This window comes from Coregonus clupeaformis, unplaced genomic scaffold (assembly GCF_020615455.1).
Source record: "Coregonus clupeaformis isolate EN_2021a unplaced genomic scaffold, ASM2061545v1 scaf0501, whole genome shotgun sequence".
Taxonomy (NCBI): domain Eukaryota; kingdom Metazoa; phylum Chordata; class Actinopteri; order Salmoniformes; family Salmonidae; genus Coregonus; species Coregonus clupeaformis.
This window is the reverse complement of record NW_025533956.1, coordinates 98319-120886: the sequence shown is the minus strand read 5'-3', so window position 1 is coordinate 120886 and position 22568 is coordinate 98319. Positions and strand designations below refer to the sequence as shown.

Here is a 22568-nt window from a genome sequence, read left to right as displayed (position 1 = left end):
GAAGAGAGGGAAAGAAGAGAGGAAAAGGAAGAGAGGGAAAGGAAGAGAGGGAAAGGAAGAGAGGAAAGGGAAGAGAGGGAAAGGAAAAGAGGGAAAGGAAGAGAGGAAAAGGAAGAGAGGGAAAGGAAGAGAGGGAAAAGAAGAGATGTAAAGGAAGAGAGGGAAAGGAAGAGAGGAAAAGGAAGAGAGGAAAGGGAAGAGAGGGAAGTGAAGAAAGGGAAAGGAAGAGAGGAAAATGAAGAGAGGAAAAGGAAGAGAGGAAAAGGAAGAGAGGAAAAGGAAGAGAGGGAAAGAAGAGAGGAAAGGAAGAGAGGGAAAGGAAGAGAGGAAAAGAGGAAAAGGAAGAGAGGAAAAGGAAGAGAGGGAAAGGAAGAGATGTAAAGGAAGAGAGGGAAAGGAAGAGAGGAAAAGGAAGAGAGGAAAGGGAAGAGAGGGAAGTGAAGAGAGGGAAAGGAAGAGAGGAAAAGGAAGAGAGGGAAAGGAAGAGAGGAAAAGGAATAGAGGGAAAGGAAGAGAGGAAAAGGAAGAGAGGAAAAGGAAGAGAGGGAAAGGAAGAGAGGAAAAGAGGAAAAGGAAGAGAGGAAAAGGAAGAGAGGAAAATGAAGAGAGGAAAGGGAAGAGAGGGAAGTGAAGAGAGGGAAAGGAAGAGAGGAAAAGGAAGAGAGGAAAAGGAAGAGAGGGAAAGGAAGAGAGGAAAAGGAAGAGAGGAAAAGGAAGAGAGGAAAAGGAAGAGAGGGAAAGGAAGAGAGGAAAAGAGGAAAAGGAAGAGAGGAAAAGGAAGAGAGGGAAAGAAGAGAGGAAAAGGAAGAGAGGGAAAGGAAGAGAGGAAAATAGGAAAAGGAAGAGAGGAAAGGGAAGAGAGGGAAATAAGAGAGGAAAAGGAAGAGAGGGAAAGAGGAAAAGGAAGAGAGGAAAAGGAAGAGAGGGAAAGAAGAGAGGAAAAGGAAGAGAGGAAAAGGAAGAGAGGAAAAGGAAGAGAGGGAAAGGAAGAGAGGGAACGTAAGAGAGGAAAAGGAAGAGAGGAAAAGGAAGAGAGGGAAAGGGAAAGGAAGAGAGGAAAAGGAAGAGAGGAAAAGGAAGAGAGGGAAAGGAAGAGAGGGAAAGAAAGCGAAGGGAAATGTGAAAATGGTTCTGTCAGTGTGCTTGTCTCCTATGTGGGGTCAAGTTGCAGAGTTTGGCCTGAGATATGAGCAGTTGTGTGTGTGTGTGTGTGTGTGTGTGTGTGTGTGTGTGTGTCAGTGTTTGTCTCGAGTCCGGTCTCAAGACCACATATTGAGTGTCTCGGTCTTGACTCGGTCTCAGACAATGAGGACTTCCTTCCCGAGACCAGCCGACACCAGCGGAGTCATAAACTCATAATTATCAGCTTCCATTTAGTCGGTGCATAAAACCACTTCGCTTTAGCTCAGACAATTAGACAGCTAAGTTGGGCCGTAGGGGACCTCTGTCATTTCTTTTATTCCATGTATGTGTGTTTGGTGTTTGACTCTGTGAGTATTTATGTGTGTCTGTGTTTTATTTAATCTGACCTCATTCCATATACCAAGGGATAAATGGCATCAGGTTCAAGTACTACACTCTTAGAAAAAAGGGTTCCAAAAGGGTTATTTGGCTGTCCCCATAGGATAACCCTTTTTGGTTCCAGGTAGAACACTTTTTGGTTCCAAGTATAACTTTTTTGGGTTCCATGTAGAACCCCCTGTGGAAAGGGTTTTACATGGAACCCAAAAGGGTTCTACCTGGAACCAAAAGGGTTCTACCTGGAACCAAAAAGTGTTCTTCAAAGGATTATCCTATGGGGACAGCCGAATAACTCTTTTAGGTTCAAGATAGAAGAGTGTAGTACTGATACACAGCTCTGTCCACTGTCTAGCTTGATTAATACTTCACAGCTACAGGTTAGATGTAGCCTAGTGCTGTTAGGCTGTACTAGCAGTGTGAATTTGTAAGTCACATCTTTGTAGTGAAAATAACACAACATTAATCCACAAACTAGACATCTGTATGGCTTTTATCCAGACTAGCATATCATACAAGACAAACACTTTTAGACAGCACAGAGATGAATGTAGAACTGAATATTGTCATGAGAGATGGGAAAATCCTTAGATGAGTCTGGCCCAGCTGAATGTGCACAGTCATCTCAGTCAGTCAGTCAGTCAGGAAACAGACACACAAACACATGGCGTACACCCTAAATTCCCACTGCTCCGGATCCTGCAGTAACACATACACAAGCCAAAGAGTGTCTGTGTGTGTGTGTGTGTGTGTGTGTCTGTGTGTGTGTGTGTGAGTATGTGTGTATGTGTGTGTGTGTCTGTGCGTGTGTGTGTGTCTGTGTGTGTGTGTTTGTGTGTGTGTGTGTGTGTGTGTGTGTGTGTGTGTGTGTGTGAGGGATCATCCAACCAGACAAGACAAATGGCTTGCAGCAGGAAGCGAAGAGTAAACATAAATATGATGAAGACGATGACTGAGGAGTCCTAGGGTGATACCATTGCCTAATCCCCCCCACCATCTCCCCCTGCCGCCTTATGTGTGATCTCCCTGGTAAAGTGATCACTGTGGCGATAGGGCCGGGGTCTAATAAGAGCAGAGTAAACACAGATGTTGATGTTGTTGTTCTGCCAGGCAGCTGAAGGCCGAGGGCAGACACCAGAACTAGGTTATTATGATTCTACGACAAGCTGTTTCTCTTTAGAACATAATGATCAGATGGCCCTAGTGCAGTAGTGTTTGTGTGTGTGTGTGTGTGTGTGTGTGTGTGTGTGTGTGTGTGTGTGTGTGTGTGTGTGTGTGTGTGTGTGTGTGTGTGTGTGTGTGTGTGTGTGTGTGTGTGTGTGTGTGTATGGTAGAGAGGCCCCACCCAAGGGGTTAGGGCTAGACCTAAGCTGCTCCCCAGTTTGTGTGTTAACTGTATATGGCAGAGGTCATAGCCCTTTCCTCCAGTCAAATGACCTAGTGGCCTCATGGGTGGAATGTTATTAATATTTTTCATAATTAATAAATATTATTTCAAAAAAGATGCCGAAAATCTGGTGTTTCTATGTCAAATGGTTTTGTTATATTTCAGTCATCTGTGATGTATATAAAGTGTCATATTGGAATGCAAACTCAAAATGGAATACATTTCAACTCTATATCATACATGGTACAGGTGTCTTCTTTTTTTTAAGCCCATAACCATGTGTGTGAGGTGTATACTTTAGTTTCAAATTAGATTTGTTTAAGACTACCAAGAAACACTGTGTGACCCTGCAGTAAAAGGTTAAACTCAAGTTACCTGGGGGCCAATTTATAGCGGCCAGTATCTCTTTCATGGGAGTATTGCTTTTTTGCACAATACCTTATTCTATTACCATGTTCTTTATTCAGTATCAGTACCTTAGTAAATTACCTGACATTAACCCTCCACTCTCTCCCCCCCTCTACAGACAGTAAGGCCATCGTGGATGGGAACCTGAAGCTGATCCTGGGTCTGATCTGGACTCTGATCCTGCACTACTCCATCTCTATGCCCATGTGGGAGGACGAGGACGATGAGGATGCCAAGAAGCTGACCCCCAAGCAGAGGCTGCTGGGATGGATACAGAACAAGGTGCCCCAGCTGCCCATCAACAACTTTCACCGTGACTGGAGGGACGGCAAGGCACTGGGAGCCCTGGTCGACAACTGTGCTCCAGGTAAGAGCTGATCCAGGATCTGTGACTCATTCTGTTGTTAGACTCTGCTGGTTAATAGGCTTGGAGCTGACTCATAAACAGTTAAGTCTTAGTTCATGTGACTGGATGGACGACAAGGCCCTGGGAGCACTGATTGACAACTGAGCCCCAGGTAAGGCCTTGAGGAGCAGTTTGAGTGCAGATCGTCCATCTGTAAGAACTGTAAGGTCCAAGATCTGCGCATGATACGTTTCATTTGTTGACAATAGTCCTCCAGGTTGTAACTGATTTGAGAGCTGTTTTAGGGTTGATTAATCGTCAATAGTATTCACTGAAACAGTACACTAAACACTAAACAGCCATAATTCCAAGTATGTGTCACAGAGAAGTTCCAGAGAAACTCCAGTTATGTATTGTATTTTTGAAACGGTCTTGTTGAAGTACTAAGCCTAATTATTCCAGGTCAGGGGTAGGGAGTATGTACTGTATGTTCAGGGCTGACTGACTGGGAGCCTTGGTTGATGACAATGAGAATGTTTGTTTATTTTTGGAATGTTCTGTGGGTTGGTGGTAGAGCTTATGGTGCAGGGGCTACCATAGAGCATGACATCACTGAGAAAATCCTATTCAGGGTGGGGATGTGGGCACAAAGTATGAATGGGTGTGGCCAAAAAGCATACAAGCTGCATTCAACAAGCAATATTCCTTTAATTGCTTGAACTGCACCACTTCACATCAGAGAAGGGGAGACCTAGGGGAACCAGAATGGGACGTGTGTCCACCCTCTGCTCCCACTATGACCCCTAACCGATATCCCAACTCTTAATCAGAACCAGCCTTTTCTTCATTATAAAACAATCTGATGAGAGAAGAACGAGGGAGAGAGAGAGGAGGAGGAGGAGGAGGAGGAGGAGGAGGAGGAGGAGGGGAAGGAGTAGGAGGAGGGGGGAATGAGTAGGAGGAGGAGGGGGAGGAGGGGGAGGAGGCGGAGGAGGAGGAGGAGGGGGGGAGGAGGATTTTTAAAATCCCCAAACCACAGAGAGATAGATAGTGCATAGCCTGTAATTACAGATCAGGGTCGTCAGGGCCTAGCCAGGGGGACTTGCCTGACAACTGCCCTAGATAGAGTGACCCCCACTGGGGAAGGTTTCATAACTGTAGCCCTAGGCTTGTCTCTTTCGGTGAAGGCCTCTACTAATTTGGACTGGGTTCCTGGCAGGCAGTGGGTCTTTCAAAGACATGGGTCCAAGGGGAACCCCAATTGACCTTGGGTTAGTAGACACGTCTTGTTCAACAGAGCCACTAATCCTGTGTTAGTACAAACGGTGTGAGACCAGATGCGTGGAATGACTGGGCATTAATATGTTCACAGAGTTAGTTACTCCAGAGAAATGAAACAAAGAACTGAGGTGCACTGTCTTTTTGTTTACTGAGTGTGTGTGTGTATAGGTGTTGTCTTTTGTAGGTGTGTGAGTGTGCGTGTGTGTGTGAGAGAGCCAATGTGTGAATGTGTGTGCTTTATTTGTTTTCATGTGCTTGCATGCTTCTGAGTGTGTGTTTATGTGTGTTTGTGTGCATGACAAAGTGTGTTTACTAAGGCAGGAAGTTGAGAAGTGTGTTGGAGAGAGGCTAAGGTGGCGGAACAAATAAACAAACAATGACTCCATTCTCCCCCAAACTGAGCCTGTCTAATTCACTTACCTAGCGCAGCGGGGTCACAGAGCAGGTGTGTGTGTGTGTGTGTGTGTTTGTGTCTGTCTGTGTACATTTATGTTTTTCAGGGTGTGTGTTTAATAGTGTGTGTGTTTATGGTCTAGGTGTCTGTGTTAGTATTGTTGACACTGCTGATACACAGAGCTCTGTCTCTGACACTGAGCAGGACTAAGTAGCAGGTTTTATTCTAGGCTTTGACCATACAGGGCTCTGTTTCTCTCTGCTCTCACTAAGCTATACACTCACAGTACACACAGCATTAGGGCTAAGGGGCAATTCTCTCACATTCTCTTGCAGTGCCACCTCTGCCTATATGCAGACTATGAACTGCCACTAGGCCCCCCCAGGCACGCAAGGCACGTGCTCAGGGGCCCTGACCTCCAGGGGGCCCCCATTGATTTTGTTAGTCACTCATAATTCATAGCAAATTCGTTGAATCACATGAAATTAGTTTTAAAACGGCTACATTTTCTCTCTGCCACATGGAAACATTTGAGGAATTGCAGAAGATTTGCTTTAAAAATGCCACATTTTTCTATATGTGTAGAATTGCAGGACATCAACATTAAAGCTGCACATCTTTCTCTCCACCGCCAAGAGGGGGACCAGTGAAATGTTTTGCCCGTGAGGGCCCCCCAACCAAATATTGCTTAGGGCCACCAAAATGCTCTTGTCAGCACAACATGTTACATTCAGGACCATTCACCCATTAGCAAGAAATGTGAAATATACAGTTGAGCATTAAAACAAAACATTGCACTTGTCTTTTCCTTCTAGCACTGACTTTGCTGATAACTTCTTTATTGAGGAAAAATATACTTACTACGATTGTGATATGTTGTTGTCTCACTTAGCTATCTTAAGATGAATGCACTAACTGTAAGTCGCTCTGGATAAGAGCTAATTGACTGAAATGTCAATGTAAAATATAATAACTGTTTTGGGTGGAACTCAAACTGCTCTCAGACCTGCTAGACAACTGCGTAGCTAATTAGTCCTGACACCTCGAGTTCCCCTGGTTCAGCCAAACCCGTTCCCCGCAAGGCGCTGGACATGGGTGTGCTGCAGGCTGCAGTGTGGAGCCAGTGGGTTTCTGGCTGTTGTAACAGCATGGAGAGTGTCAGAGTAGAGAACACAGCAGGGAGGAACGCATTAAGTGAAAACACATGTAGCGAGCCGCATTTCCTGCCAAACACATTATTGTGTGTGTGTGTGTGTGTGTGCTCATGTATGTTGTTAAGGAGCAACAGGAACAGGGCAGAGGCCTCTCTGTTAGAAGTAAGGGTGGACAGTAAAACAGTGAAAGTAAAGCGTATTGTCCGTAGAAGTAAATTAAGGAAAGGTTTGCTCATGCCTTGAGTCCATGTCTTGTCCTTCAGTGTATTTACACTAGAATACAACAATACGTCAGGAATAAGCAACAGGGAACAGAGAGGGTTAGACACAAATGCATGCACAAACGCACACACACACACACACACACACACACACTCACACACACACACACACACACACACACACACACACACACACACACACACACACACACGATTCCACAGCAAAGTTAACACAGCATCATATCCTGAGGTTGTTCACCTCTCCTCAAAGTGAAATGTTACTCATCAGATTTTTACCCGACACACGCCTCTATCCACCCCCGCTGAATGACTCTCTCTCACCCTCACACTGCCTGGTCACAGACCCCCCAGGGCCAGTAAATCACACCTCAGCCCAACAGAGGCACATTAAACAGGTATGAGTTGGTTGAAAAAGGTACTAGTTTCTACTACTGCCCAGCTGTAGAGGGTCGATTAAACATAATGACCCATCTTGAGTATCACTGTGTGTGTGTGTGTGTTTATATATGTGTGTGCGTGTGTATTGTGTGTATGCATGTGTGTGTGTGTGTGTGTTTATGGAACACAAACAAATATGAGGGTCAGGTACAGCTCTTTGGCAGTGTGGGAGAATGCTTTTGGGGGTTTATGTTCCTCTCCTGTTAGTTTTTCAACCACCCCCTAGAGCCCCCTCACTCTCTGCCATGTATTTGTTTAGTATCCATTTGCCTCACACCTCTGTTTTCATACGGCTCCTGGCAGTAGTGGGGTTTGCGCAAGGAAGCCACCCTGAGCTGTGAACATTCTAGATGGAACTGCAATAGAGACAGCCATGACAGCTAATGAGACTTAGGGAAAATGTATTGCCATGTAGTGGGGTGGGAGAAACAACAGTAAAAAACACCAAACCACTCTGTCACATTGAGTAGTGCTGAGCCCTCTCTCCCGTTCCAGTCAGTGGATACAGCCTGGTCTCATAGACTAGACGTAACATAGTAAATGTAAATCCGGGACACTCAAATTAGTTTTATACTGTATGTTATGGGGTGGATGGGTGGGCTTACAACGCGAATATCTAGGAACCCAAAGGTTCCGTGTTCAAATCTAATCATGGACAACTTTAGCAACCTTCAACTACTTACTACTTTTTAGCTACTTTGCAACTACTTGGCAAGTTAGCTAACCCTTCTCCTAACTCTAACCTTAACCCTTTTAGCTAACCCTTAACCCAACCTTAATCCTAACCCCTAACCCTAACCCCTAAACTTGCTAATGTTAGCCAGCTAGCTAACGTTAGCGTTAGCCACTTAGCCACAACAAATTTGAATATCATACGTTTTTCAAATTCGTAACATATAGCACGTTTCGCAAATTTGTAACATATCATACGAATTGTAATTCGTAACATATCATATGAAATGGATGATGGACATCCACAAATTAATACATACATTTACATTTTAGTCATTTAGCAGACGCTCTTATCCAGAGCGACTTACAGTTAGTGAGTGCAAACATTATTATTATTATATATATTTTTCATACTGGCCCCCCGTGGGAATCTAACCCACAACCCTGGCGTTGCAAACGCCATGCTCTACCAACTGAGCTACATCCCTGCCGGCCATTCCCTCCCCTACCCTGGACGACGCTGGGCCAATTGTGCGCCGCCCCATGGGTCTCCCGGTCGCGGCCGGCTACAACAGAGCCTGGATTCGAACCAGGATCTCTAGTGGCACAGCTAGCACTGCAATGCAGTGCCTTAGACATACCATATGAAATGTAACATATCATACTAAATGGAGTGTCTCGGATATACGTAGAGAATAATACGAAATGCTTTGAGACCAGGTTGGTGGATAGAGAACTGTGTAGTGATGACACTCTTCTGTGTTTGTGTGTCATCTGAGGCTTCCTACATCTTTCATCCTCACATCACTCCCTGATAATCCTATAAGCTGCATTGTTATAGTGTGTGTGTGTGAATATGTGTGTGTCAGCTTTGTTCAGAGTGACCCACAGTCGGACATCAGGAAAGAAGTAACTCACCGCTCTCTAAGAATTGACCAGCTCACTCTTGCTTGTCCCTACTGTAGAGGCAAAGTATTGCGGATAAACATGGTTTGGCAGTTGTTGTCATGGTGATAGTGAATGGTAGTGGATGGAGCTATGTTGATTCTCTGTGTACTGTTGTCCCATGACTAAATGCTCCCTCGCTCCCCTCTCTCTCCCTCCCTGTCATGTAGGCCTGTGTCCTGACTGGGAGACGTGGGATCCTAGCCAGCCTGTGGAGAATGCCAGGGAGGCCATGCAGCAGGCTGACGACTGGCTCGGAGTGCCCCAGGTAACATCACCACACCACCTACACTCACATTCACTCCTGGTCTCACCTGGTTTAGTTCACATAACCTGAACTCATCCGTACTAGTTAAACTCATATAGTTAACACTCATCTAGTTAAAGTCATCTAGTTAAAGTCATCTAGTTAAACTCAAATCCACATAATTGCTTTAGACTCAGTTACTCTGAGGCAACTGGCTTCAGTGGTAAACAGCAGGGCAATCTTTGGTAAGACTTTACAGCTTAAAGGTTGGTAAAATGTATTGTGATGTATTTATAAATGCACTGTAAGACTTGTCATAAGCATGTATGATCAATCTGTTCTTTGAGTGTGTGAGTTGGAGTTGGAGTTGGAGTGGGTGGGTGTTTCCCAGGAGTCATTCCACAGCCCGTCTCCTCTAGCCCAGGTGGTCCGTTAGAGGTCATGACAGGGTTTGAGTGACAGCCAGATAAACAGGATGTAGGGGGCGTGTCCCTCTCTGTCTGAACATCATATTTACAGACAGCTCTGCTGGTGACCATTCTGGTCTGATCCGATCTGAACAGAGTAAGCTGGAGCTCAGGGCTGTTATGTTTGTTGGCCACATAGGCCTATGTGGATAAGTGTATGTGGGATTGTGTTCAGCTTGTTTCTTCAGTATGTGGTTGTGGAGGTACATTGGCATGCTGCTGTACTGGACTGGGTCTTGGAGAGAGGAGAGGCCAGGTTGGCATCATGTTGGCTGGATTCTGAAGAGGCGAGGCTGGGTTAACCAATGCCACAACCAGGACCACTGGAGCATGTTCATATGAAACCACAAACTGTCACACACTAGTCTATAGCACTTCTAAATTCTAAGATGGAAAACATGAACAGAAACTCTATATTCCCTGTGTTTTATCATGTCAATAAGTATTTCTTTCAATGTATTAATTGGCCAAAACATTAGTTACCACTAGCTGAAACAACCTTCTGCTCCTTAGTCAATGATTTTAATACAGACCAAGGAAACCTGCAACTCTCTATAGAGAAATGAGGGGAGGAGAGAGAAGGCAGATAAATGGCGGCATTAATATTAGGGATTAGGAGGATTGGTGAGACCATGATGGGCCTTGCTATTTTCTGAAGCTGTTCTTAATAAGTGTATGCATGTGTATAGAGGAGGGAGCGTGTGTGTGTGTGTGTGTGCACGTGTGTGTTTTTGTGTGTGTGTGTATGTTGTATTTGAGCTTATATGGGAGGGTCCAGTCCATCACTGTATGGCAGAATGGGGGCAATCCCAGCATGCTTGGAGCCCCGGGTCACATGGTGGGAGTAACAAGGTCGTGGGACGTGTTTACATCTTGAACAACTGAACCAGGATCAGCTCTTGATACCCCTGTCTAACCTTAAACATTGTGATCCCCAAAACACCACTGACCCTGTATCAGTAGAGGAACACACAGAGAGTAGCATAATGGTTAACGCAGCGAGTGGCCATGCTAAATAATGGCTGGTCTATTTTCAGGCTCGCCCCCTGGCCCTACACCCAAGGGTTAAATATAGCCAGAAAACCCTCTGACACCCCTCAGAGAGAGAGAGAGAGAGGGATCCACATGGATGACTGTAAAGAGAAAGAGAGACTATTAGAAAGGGAGAAAATATGCCATTTTGACACAATGGAATGCACAGCATGATGCAAGCTGGTTCAGATCAACATTCTCAGTCTGAAAACAGATAACCTGTTGACAGACCCTTTAACAAGGTTGGGAAAGTCCTGAAGTCATTTTGCAAACTCATTATATATTCTTCCCATGAGGATTGGTTTAAGATATGATATCAGCATACTACATTGGGAGTAGAATACCTATAGTAAGAGTCTGTGTATGTATGTATGTATGTATGTATGTATGTATGTATGTATGTATGTATGTATGTATGTATGTATGTATGTATGTATGTATGTATGTTTGTATGTATGTATGTATGTATGTACAGGTATGTATGCCTGAAGCAGTGGCACCTCTAGCATGTACAGCCTGTTTCCTCTCAGAGCAACAAACCCTGTGGGTATGTAGGTTTATTAACTGCAAGTCGCTCTGGATAAGAGCGTCTGCTAAATGACTAAAATGTAAATGTAATGTAAAAATGTTTTAAATTAGCATGTGTGTGTGAGAGTATGTGAGTGTAGGTGAGTGTGTGTGTGTTTCCACCTGTAAGTCCCCGTGTTGTAGTTGTGTATAATTAGGGACTCCATTATCCAGAGGGCTATTTAAACACAGACATTTCATGTGCCTAACAGCTGCTGCAGAACTTTACATCTCTCTCTCTCTCTCTCTCTCTCTCTCTCTCTCTCTCTCTCTCTCTCTCTCTCTCTCTCTCTCTCTCTCTCTCTCTCTAATATTTATATTTTTCCTTACATCTCCCCCCTTTTGTCCCCTCTCTTTCTTTCTCTATCTCATTTCCATCTCTTTCCTCACATGTTCAAAGTCTCTCATTGTCCTGCTCTCTCCTCCCTCCTCTCCCTCTGCTCTCTCCTTCCTCCTCTCCCTCTGCTCTCTCCTTCCTCCTCTCCCTCTGCTTTCTCCTTCCTCCTCTCCCTCTGCTTTCTCCTTCCTCCTCTCCCTCTGCTCTCTCCTTCCTCCTCTCCCTCTGCTTTCTCCTTCCTCCTCTCCCTCTGCTCTCTCCTTCTCCTCCCTCTGCTCTCTCCTTCCTCCTCTCCCTCGGCTCTCTCCTTCCCCTTCTCCCTCTGCTCTCTCCTTCCTCCTCTCCCTCTGCTCTCTCCTTCCCCTTCTCCCTCTGCTCTCTCCTTCCTCCTCTCTCTCTCTCCTTTCCCCACTTCTCTCTACTCAAACGTCACTCCTGTAGCTCACTCTAGCTCCACATAGATGAAATTTCTTTCTCAATAAAACACTGATTACATTAAACCACTCCAACATGATTTCCTGGTGGCATTTCTCGCTTTTCTATCCCCTCTCTCCTCCACTGCGATCATAAGGAAAACACATTGTGATGTTGGACAATACAAATAGCCTTTAATTCCATCAGAGCTGCTGCTTTTGATTCCACTGCCCTGGTTTTCTGAGTCATTTTACCAGTCTGTAGTTTTACATCAACTTTACAGGCAGACGAATAGCCTCATTAGGCACTATGTCTATTTAATGTATTCCTTTGATGTGCTTTCAATTACCTCTTTATCCTCGGGTTAGTAGTTATTAATACAATATTTATTATAATGTTATTAAATCATGCTTTGATTGTGTGTTAGGAGAAACAGGAAGTGATGTGATAACCTTTTACCCCTTTGTTTGCGACACCTCTTCCAGTCCCCCTCTTCTTATTAAATCAGGCTTTGATTGTGTACAGAGAGAAAGAGGAAGAGAGAGGCCCAACTTTGTGGAAAATCTGTCTCCCTCCAGCAGGAGGCGTTTTTTTGTTGTTTCGCCTATCAAGCAAGGAGTTTTTGTGTGGAGGTCAATGAGAGAGTGTAAACTTTTGTCAACCAAAAAAGTTAATGGCTTGTTTTCTTGGTGAGGTTTATTTGATCAAATAGAAGTTTCATAATGCTTAAGTTGTTTTGAGTGTACTGATATAAGTAGGACATGTGACATCCCGTCAACTTAGAGAAAAAACACTTTATATCGGAGTTGTCTCGAGACGGCAATGCATATTCATGGTATGAGTCTAGTAGCGTAGCCTCTCTCTCCATTGAATACAGGTGGTTGAAGTCAACAACCCTCATCGAATATTCAAAAAATGATTACATTAATGAGATATACCCACCAATCCAAATAAAGGATAGGCGGGAGCTAGACAGCCCTCCGTGCCGCTTTGTCGACAACGACTCCCATTGTTAGGGCGGAGAGACATGTATCTTGTCAGTATATCCATAATCTTTGTTGTGTATTAAGAGAAACAGGAAGTGATGATAACCTTTGACCCTGTGCACCGTCTATTGTCTTCCCCCTCTCTGTAGGTGATAGCCCCTGAGGAAATAGTGGATCCCAATGTGGACGAGCACTCGGTGATGACCTACCTGTCCCAGTTCCCCAAATCCAAGCTGAAGCCTGGTGCCCCGCTGCGCTCCAAGACTCTGCACCCCAAGAAGGCCAAGGCTTACGGACCAGGTGAGAGAGAGAGACCGGGATTGTAACAAATGACCTCCTTCAAAGCATCTTTAACTTCTTTATCTATAAATAAATTATCTGGGCTCCCGAAAGGACTGACCTCTATAATATATAAACAACTTTTGGAAAGCTCATATTCTGAGCTAGCTATTAAAAATGGTGGTCCACAGAGCCAAACCTTACACTATCTGCCAATAAATTTTAAGCAATATTGCCCCTGTCTGTCTGCGTGGGGTGTGTGTTTGTGTCTATCACTCCTTGTGTGGCCAGTTGATGTGATAACTGTCTTGTGGGTTGACATAAATACTTTCCCCAAAACCTTCTCAATTAAATGTTAACTGCAAAGTAAGCTTACCTGGCAGAAGTATATCATGAGTAAGTATATCATTTATATCTATTATTTGTTATTTGCAAACGTTGCCATGAAAATTATTTAAATTATGTATTATTTAAAACAATATACAGTGGGGAGAACAAGTATTTGATACACTGCCGATTTTGCAGGTTTTCCTACTTACAAAGCATGTAGAGGTCTGTAATTTTTATCATAGGTACACTTCAACTGTGAGAGACGGAATCTAAAACAAAAATCCAGAAAATCACATTGTATGATTTTTAAGTAATTAATTTGCATTTTATTGCATGACATAAGTATTTGATACATCAGAAAAGCAGAACTTAATATTTGGTACAGAAACCTTTGTTTGCAATTACAGAGATCATACGTTTCTTGTAGGTCTTGACCAGGTTTGCACACACTGCAGCAGGGATTTTGGCCCACTCCTCCATACAGACCTTCTCCAGATCCTTCAGATTTCGGGGCTGTCGCTGGGCAATACGGACTTTCAGCACCCTCCAAAGATTTTCTATTGGGTTCAGGTCTGGAGACTGGCTAGGCCACTCCAGGACCTTGAGATGCTTCTTACGGAGCCACTCCTTAGTTGCCCTGGCTGTGTGTTTCGGGTCATTGTCATGCTGGAAAACCCAGCCACGACCCATCTTCAATGCTCTTACTGAGGGAAGGAGGATGTTGGCCAAGATCTCGTGATACATTGCCCCATCCATCCTCCCCTCAATACGGTGCAGTCGTCCTGTCCCCTTTGCAGAAAAGCATCCCCAAAGAATGATGATTCCACCTCCATTCTTCATGGTTGGGATGGTGTTCTTGGGGTTGTACTCAGAAATAGAAAAAAAAAATAGACCAAAAAGCTCTATTTTTGTCTCATCAGACCACATGACCTTCTCCCATTCCTCCTCTGGATCATCCAGATGGTCATTGGCAAACTTCAGACGGGCCTGGACATGCGCTGGCTTGAGCAGGGGGACCTTGCGTGCGCTGCAGGATTTTAATCCATGACGGCGTAGTGTGTTACTAATGGTTTTCTTTGAGACTGTGGTCCCAGCTCTCTTCAGGTCATTGACCAGGTCCTGCCGTGTAGTTCTGGGCTGATCCCTCACCTTCCTCATGAACATTGATGCCCCACGAGGTGAGATCTTGCATGGAGCCCCAGACCGAGGGTGATTGACCGTCATCTTGAACTTCTTCCATTTTCTAATGATTGCGCCAACAGTTGTTGCCTTCTCACCAAGCTGCTTGCCTATTGTCATGTAGCTCATCCCAGCCTTGTGCAGGTCTACAATTTTATCCCTGATGTCCTTACACAGCTCTCTGGTCTTGGCCATTGTGGAGAGGTTGGAGTCTGTTTGATCGAGTGTGTGGACAGGTGTCTTTTATACAGGTAACGAGTTCAAACAGGTGCAGTTAATACAGGTAATGAGTGGAGAACAGGAGGGCTTCCTAAAGAAAAACGAACAGGTCTGTGAGAGCCGGAATTCTTACTGGTTGGTAGGTGATCAAATACTTATGTCATGCAATAAAATGCAAATTAATTACTTAAAAATCATACAATGTGATTTTCTGGAAATTACAGACCTCTACATGCTTTGTAAGTAGGAAAACCTGCAAAATCGGCAGTGTATCAAATACTTGTTCTCCCCACTGTATATATTTATACAACTTTTTTTATGGGGGATTGGAAATGATGCAGACAATTATGTTGATAGAAGCCACAATCTATTTGCAATATTAAAGCTGATCCCCGCCCCCCCCCCCCCCCCAAAATGCTTTCTTTGCCATGAAATGAGCAGCAGCAGTACAGAACCATCCATCGCTGGACAGACACATTAGGTGGCACATTCCTCACTCGCAATTAAAGGGCCAGATGCACAATTAAAGGGGAGTTACACTCAAAAATAAAAAAAATAGTTTTCTTCCTGACCAATATTTTTTTTCAGAATGTGATTTAACCATAGATATGGACTCAGAACATGCAATTTCGTTGTTTCTCTATTAACCATTTTAATTTTGAGAGTAAAAAACTATCTAAAATAAGGAAAACTCAAACGGAGAAAGCATAATTTAGGAAAAAATCTCCGATTTTATAGGGCCCCCCTTAGAGTTGTTTATTAACCATTATTTTACTAGGTATATTGAGAGACAACATAGTGCACTACTTTCTCTTGTACACTAAGGACCCGGGGTTGGATGGAGACATGTTGGTTGGGTGGGGTTGGGGGAATGGGATGGGAGGTTGGGGGTGGAGGCCCACTTGTTTTTTATTTTCTTATTCTGTTTATACTGAATGTATTATTACTTAAACTCTGTATGTATTTCTTAGTGGTTTCTTTTCTTCTTTTGAGTGGCAGCCTACGGGTATATGTTTTATAAACGTATAATTTGAAATGTACAATGCACCCCCCCAACAAAAAATAACAAAACAAATAAAATGTTGGTAAAAAAACATACTTCGTTAACATTCTACATCTTCTAAAGGCTCAATAGCCCAAAGGCCTTCTGGTTTATACTGTATATTAGGTGCAAGAAAGATGTCAACATTATTGTTGAAAAGGAAGGTGTTTCATCCTGTTTGCACCTGTCAGCACAGAGTAAGTGACAGAGGGCTCTCACATCTAGTTCTTTACTCCTGCTTACTGTCTCCATCCTTTTCCCCGTCAGGTATTGAGCCCAGAGGTAACATGGTGCTGAAGCCGGCTGAGTTCATCGTGGAGACAGTGGAGGCGGGGCTAGGGGAGGTGCTGGTCTACGTGGAAGACCCAGAGGGACACACAGAGGAGGTGGGGCACATTTACTCACATTAACCCTTAACTCCTCGTTCCGTTATTCCTCCCCCCTGGAGTGGCTGTTCATTTGCCCACACAGTTCTTCACATCCAGCTTATATCTCTCCCATCTCACCCCTCTCTTTCTGTTCCAGGCCAGAGTGATCCCCAACAACGACAAGAACAGGACCTACTCTGTCATCTACCTGCCCAAAGTGGAGGGCCTTCACAAGGTAACACACTTACAGTACCCGTATATACATACTTGAAAAAAAATTTATCTCAGTTTTTAAACTTCAATATTATGGGATTTCCTCCAGCGGTCTAACAGGGGTCTATGCATGTTCCTCTCCCCAGGTGAAGGTGCTGTTTGCTGGGCAGGACATAGACAGGAGTCCCTTTGTGGTGAGTGTGTCCAAGGCCATGGGAGACCCCAACAAGGTGCAGGCCAGAGGACCAGGACTGGAGCCTGTAGGCAACGTGGCTAACAAGGCTACCTACTTTGACATCTACACAGCAGGTAACACACACATACACATCTGGGGAGGACCATGTTCATGGTATGGAAGTAGACACTCTATCTACCTTTCCTATAGAAATCACCTAGTTTCGTCAATAGGGTTCTTTTAGAATTATCAGAAGCTTTGCAATACTAGCTGAGGTTCATTCCTTCAATCATGATGACAAAGTACGTTTATGTATTTGTTCTCTCTAATGTCCTTCAGTGTTACGCCAATTTCTGTCCCCTGAGCACACAGTATAAGGTGTTAGTACATCTCTTTTTGTCCCCAGGTGCTGGTGCTGGAGATGTGGGTGTGATCATCGTGGACTCCCAGGGCAGAAGAGACACTGTGGAGATCATTCTGGAAAACAAGGGGGACAGTATCTTCCGTTGCACCTATGGCCCTATCCTGGAGGGGCCTCACATTATCTATGTGACGTTTGCTGGGCAGCAGATACCCAGAAGCCCTTTCACCGTCCACATCTCAGAGGGTAACACACACACACACACACTACACACACACACACAGACACAGATTTAGTTGATTGTACTGATTTGTTACAGTAATCCACTATCTGACTCCCTCCCTCTCTTTCTAATCTGAGTAATATTGAGTTTTAATGTCTAGACTGACCTCACTACTAAACATTTGATCTCCATAACTGACAGTGATATCCTGCCATAACAGACAGGCCACCGGCATGGTCTGAAGTTTTTTGGGTTCTTCTGAAAAGTGTTGGGTTAGGGTTGGTGAACTCTTGGTTTGCGGGAAGACTCTGGATGGGTTCTGAGTGTTGGGGCGGCAGGGTTCTAAGCTGTGGGTTCTGGTGGTTCTCCAGAGTGACCCTGTCCTGTTCCTGCGTGTGTGTCATGTCGTTGTTCCTCCTCCATGCAGCTCCCCCGAGCGCCCTGCCCCCCGGCTCTCCGGTGCAGATAGTGCCCCAGTCCATACGCACCCCACCCACAGACAAGGCCAAGAGAGTGCCCCCCCCAACACCGCCCAAACCCAGGCGACCAAGTTAGTACAGGCCTGCCCGTGGAGGAGAGACCGGAGCCTGCCTGCGCTAGCCTGGTCCCCCCTAAACTCAAAACTACACCCCCAACCCCCTCGACGCACCGCACCAGGGGGTCCCCAGCTTGATGGCATGTGCTGGCGCTTAGCCCTCTGTGGTTTCATCCCCCCTTCAACTCAGGCAGCTTCCAAAGAGAGAGAATGAGAGGGAATGAGTGAGTGTGTAACTGAAAGAGGAAATGAAAGGATGAGAGTGAGAGAATGCAAGAATGAAAGAAAATGAAGTGAGTGACTGAGAGAAAGAAATGCAGGTCCCCTTCATTTTAACAACAGAGGAAGCACCATCCATCTATGTGGTTGGGTGGTTTTGGACGGTCACCTTTACAGACGCTCAGCAGTTCTTCAACACACAGAGGTCACACACTTACAGTACATCACCTTCTTAAAAAATAGGAGTATATTACAATTGGTTATCCAACATTGTTTTATTGCAATAATATTTGAATACTGGATATCAAAAAAGTTATCAAATAATCCCACACAAATTTATTTTTACCCAGTTTGTAACTCACTTTGGCTCAATATCCTGTAACACGTGATTTTATTTCTTCCATGTGTGACGTTACATTTACTTGACGATTTACAACAGAACTAATGAGTAACAACACCCAGTAAATTAACATTAATATATTTTAACAAACAACAGCACCATAGTGTACCATAACACCATTTTTTAATGATAGATTCCCAATTAACTTTTTGATAACCCTGAAACAAACAATCCTGTTCAAGTCAAACAAAAATCGATTGTCTTAACCTTTGACCTTTGTTTCATTTGACGAGAGCGAACGTCAGTGTGACCGTCCAGACGTGTGTGAGTCTTACATACCTCATTACACTGTCTGCTCGTCATCCTCATCTTCATCCACCCCAGACCAAAGCAATGGCTCTGTGTTCAGTCAGCCGTTTACAACTCATCTTTTCTGACTAACACTGAACATGCAAATGCTCCTCCATTTTTAGCTCCTTTTTAACCTGACATTTTTAAAAGCTTTTTCATAACATAACAAAACAATAACATTGTTTGTCTTCATAACCCATTTTAATAACAGCCTCTCTATAAATAAGTTTTCCATACATATATTTTTCTTTTTATTAAGTTATTTTATTACGTTTTTTTCCTTTTTTTTCTTTTGGTCATTTATAAACTTAAGCGGTTTAAAATGATGACGAATTGGGAGAATTAGCTGGTTATTTCTTCCTAATTTGACAAAAATGCTTTCTGTGGCTAAGGCATTTTTACAGTCCTATTACAGCACTGGTCATTAGCTAATGGAAAGCCTGCAGCATCATAACTCAAAATGTTTTCATAGTTATGCTAGCTATATTTCTTTGGAATGTTTTTCCATCTAACTAGAGGTTCACCGTGTCACGTCATTGTATTCAAGCACATTGAAATTATTCCAGAAACCTTTCAACAAGTCTTTTTGTTTTCATTCTGCCAATCTTATCCATTTAAGCCCAGTGTCTTACAGTAATCCCTCTTCGCTCTCTGTCTAGCTGTTCTGCAGATATATAACTCCTATTCAATGTCCATCTCTCCTGTTGCTTCCTCCCTGGCAGCCCATGCAGACTGTGCTTCATGCAGCACCATTCAACTGACTAACTAACAGCCAACCTCTGCAGCAGCCTGTGTGTGTACAGTGGGGAAAAAATGTATTTAGTCAGCCACCAATTGTGCAAGTTCTCCCACTTAAAAAGATGAGAGAGGCCTGTCATTTTCATCATAGGTACACGTCAACTATGACAGACAAATTGAGGGAAAAAAAATCCAGAAAATCACATTGTAGGATTTTTAATGAATTTATTTGCAAATTATGGTGGAAAATAAGTATTTGGTCACCTACAAACAAGCAAGATTTCTGGCTCTCACAGACCTGTAACTTCTTCTTTAAGAGTTTTCTCTGTCCTCCACTCGTTACCTGTATTAATGGCACCTGTTTGAACTTGTTATCAGTATAAAAGACACCTGTCCACAACCTCAAACAGTCACACTCCAAACTCCACTATGGCCAAGACCAAAGAGCTGTCAAAGGACACCAGAAACAAAATTGTAGACCTGCACCAGGCTGGGAAGACTGAATCTGCAATAGGTAAGCAGCTTGGTTTGAAGAAATCAACTGTGGGAGCAATTATTAGGAAATGGAAGACATACAAGACCACTGATAATCTCCCTCGATCTGGGGCTCCACGCAAGATCTCACCCCGTGGGGTCAAAATGATCCCAAGAACGGTGAGCAAAAATCCCAGAACCACACGGGGGGACCTAGTGAATGACCTGCAGAGAGCTGAGACCAAAGTAACAAAGCCTACCATCAGTAACACACTACGCCGCCAGGGACTCAAATCCTGCAGTGCAGACGTGACCCCCTGCTTAAGCCAGTACATGTCCAGGCCCGTCTGAAGTTTGCTAGAGTGCATTTGGATGATCCAGAAGAGGATTGGGAGAATGTCATATGTCATATGGTCAGATGAAACCAAAATAGAACTTGTCGTGTTTGGAGGACAAAGAATGCTGAGTTGCATCCAAAGAACACCATACCTACTGTGAAGCATGGGGGTGGAAACATCATGCTTTGGGGCTGTTTTTCTGCAAAGGGACCAGGACGACTGATCCGTGTAAAGGAAAGAATGAATGGGGCCATGTATCATGTGATTTTGAGTGAAAACCTCCTTCCATCAGCAAGGGCATTGAAGATGAAACGTGGCTGGGTCTTTCAGCATGACAATGATCCCAAACACACCGCCCGGGCAACGAAGGAGTGGCTTCGTAAGAAGCATTTCAAGGTCCTGGAATGGCCTAGCCAGTCTCCAGATCTCAACCCCATAGAAAATCTTTGGAGGGAGTTGAAAGTCCGTGTTGCCCAGCGACAGCCCCAAAACATCACTGCTCTAGAGGAGATCTGCATGGGCCAAAATACCAGCAACAGTGTGTGAAAACCTTGTGAAGACTTACAGAAAACGTTTGACCTGTGTCATTGCCAACAAAGGGTATATAACAAAGTATTGAGAAACTTTTGTTATTGACCAAATACTTATTTTCCACCATAATTTGCAAATAAATTCATAAAAAATCCTACAATGTGATTTTCTGGATTTTTTTCCCTCATTTTGTCTGTCATAGTTGACGTGTACCTATGATGAAAATTACAGGCCTCTCTCATCTTTTTAAGTGGGAGAACTTGCACAATTGGTGGCTGACTAAATACTTTTTTTCCCCACTGTATGTATCCTGTTATCTTCTTGTCTAACCCTGTTACCCCTCGGTGGTCCCACAGCCAGCAACCCCAACGTGTGCCGGGCCTCAGGGAGAGGTCTCCAGCCTAAGGGAGTGAGGGTGAAAGAGGTGGCTGACTTCAAGGTGTACACCAAGGGAGCCGGCAGCGGAGAGCTCAAGGTCACCATCAAGGGGCCAAGTGAGTGTGTGGATATGAATATAATTTGTCATATTGTTTATGACTTGCCACCACATTAATGTATTGGTTTCATAGGGGCATAAATAATCTTCATGAAATGTAATGGCTTTCAATGGTCTAGTTGTGATAGGAAGGCTACAGTATGTTGTGGCTAGCCTTTGACCTCTGAGCTGCTGTGTGTGACCCCCCAGAGGGAATAGAGGAGCCTGTGAAGGTGCGTGATGCGGGAGACGGGGTGTATGAGTGTGACTACTACCCCATCATGACTGGCAAATACACCATCACCATCACCTGGGGCGGACAGACCATCCCACGCAGGTGAAACCCTATCTTCCCCCTATTCTGCTGTGGGCACAACCACATGAAAGCTACAAAGGCAGTGGGCTGAACCATTACTGGCTTTCCAGGGGTTTCCTGGAAGGGCAGATGTTGAAATAACTTAAAGGAGCTGAAATGACCTGTAATGAGTCATGTTATGAAGCGTACATTCCTGCATTCCTTGGAGGTTAATGGCCGAGGGGGAGGGGGGAGTGGAGGGGGATGGGGGGGTGGAACTGGAAATATCACTGCTGACAGTCAATGGGGCTATAGAGGATTTCTGTTTGACTTGACCACCCCTGACTGTATGTGTGTCTATGTATGTATGTGTGTTTGTGTCTGCATTAACATGTGTGTGTGTGTGTGTGTGTGTTTCCTGCAGCCCGTTCGAGGTGGTGGTAAGTGAGGATGTTGGGCTCCAGAAGGTGAGGGCGTGGGGGCCGGGTCTGGAGACAGGCATGGTGGGGAAGTCAGCTGACTTTGTGGTGGAGGCCATCGGCACGGAGGTGGGAACTCTGGGTAAGTCTAGTCTGACAGTCGGCTGTTAGAACAGAAAGACCCAGGATAACGCTGCAGAATGCTGTCTCATTATTTTATTGGCCAGAGGGGATGGACTGTTTTCCATTTAAATTCTGGCATGACTGTCAGGCATTTCCAAGCACACGTACACACACACACACACACACACTGTCAAGCGCATGTGTACACACACACACACACACACTGGAGGCTGTCCGTAATTGTTAGCAGTTGGAGAGTTGGAGAGATTAAAGCCCACATTTTTGGGGTCACTTGTCACTGCAACCAACGCAAGGCCTGAGGGCTTCCTGTTCCTGTCACATGACCAGTCTGACCTGCCAGCTGAGGGAGGAAACTAAAGGTCATGACCCCTGATGATTCACCTCATCACAGTTATTATATGAATTAAGATGAACTTACAACAAAACCAACCTGCCAATCTTTCTTAGTCTGTTGTCATCTATGCCTGTTTGTCTCTTTGTTGCCT

The 22568-nt window shown here is 44.5% G+C and overlaps 1 protein-coding gene across 17 annotated transcripts in view; it reads left to right on the top strand.

Moving 5' to 3' along the window:
- Positions 1 to 22568, top strand: part of LOC121543597 (filamin-C-like) — a 78388-nt gene that overhangs the window by 28827 nt on the left and 26993 nt on the right. For 11 of the 17 annotated variants that reach the window (XM_045215720.1, XM_045215724.1, XM_045215731.1 and 8 more), the window contains exons 2-12: positions 3432 to 3680; positions 8956 to 9053; positions 12985 to 13135; positions 16152 to 16270; positions 16410 to 16487; positions 16612 to 16774; positions 17047 to 17247; positions 17652 to 17774; positions 21107 to 21244; positions 21436 to 21562; positions 21945 to 22081. In XM_045215720.1, the coding sequence (XP_045071655.1) occupies positions 3432 to 3680; positions 8956 to 9053; positions 12985 to 13135; positions 16152 to 16270; positions 16410 to 16487; positions 16612 to 16774; positions 17047 to 17247; positions 17652 to 17774; positions 21107 to 21244; positions 21436 to 21562; positions 21945 to 22081 (1584 nt within the window). The other 6 variants (XM_045215730.1, XM_045215729.1, XM_045215726.1 and 3 more) reach the window with 2 other exon arrangements.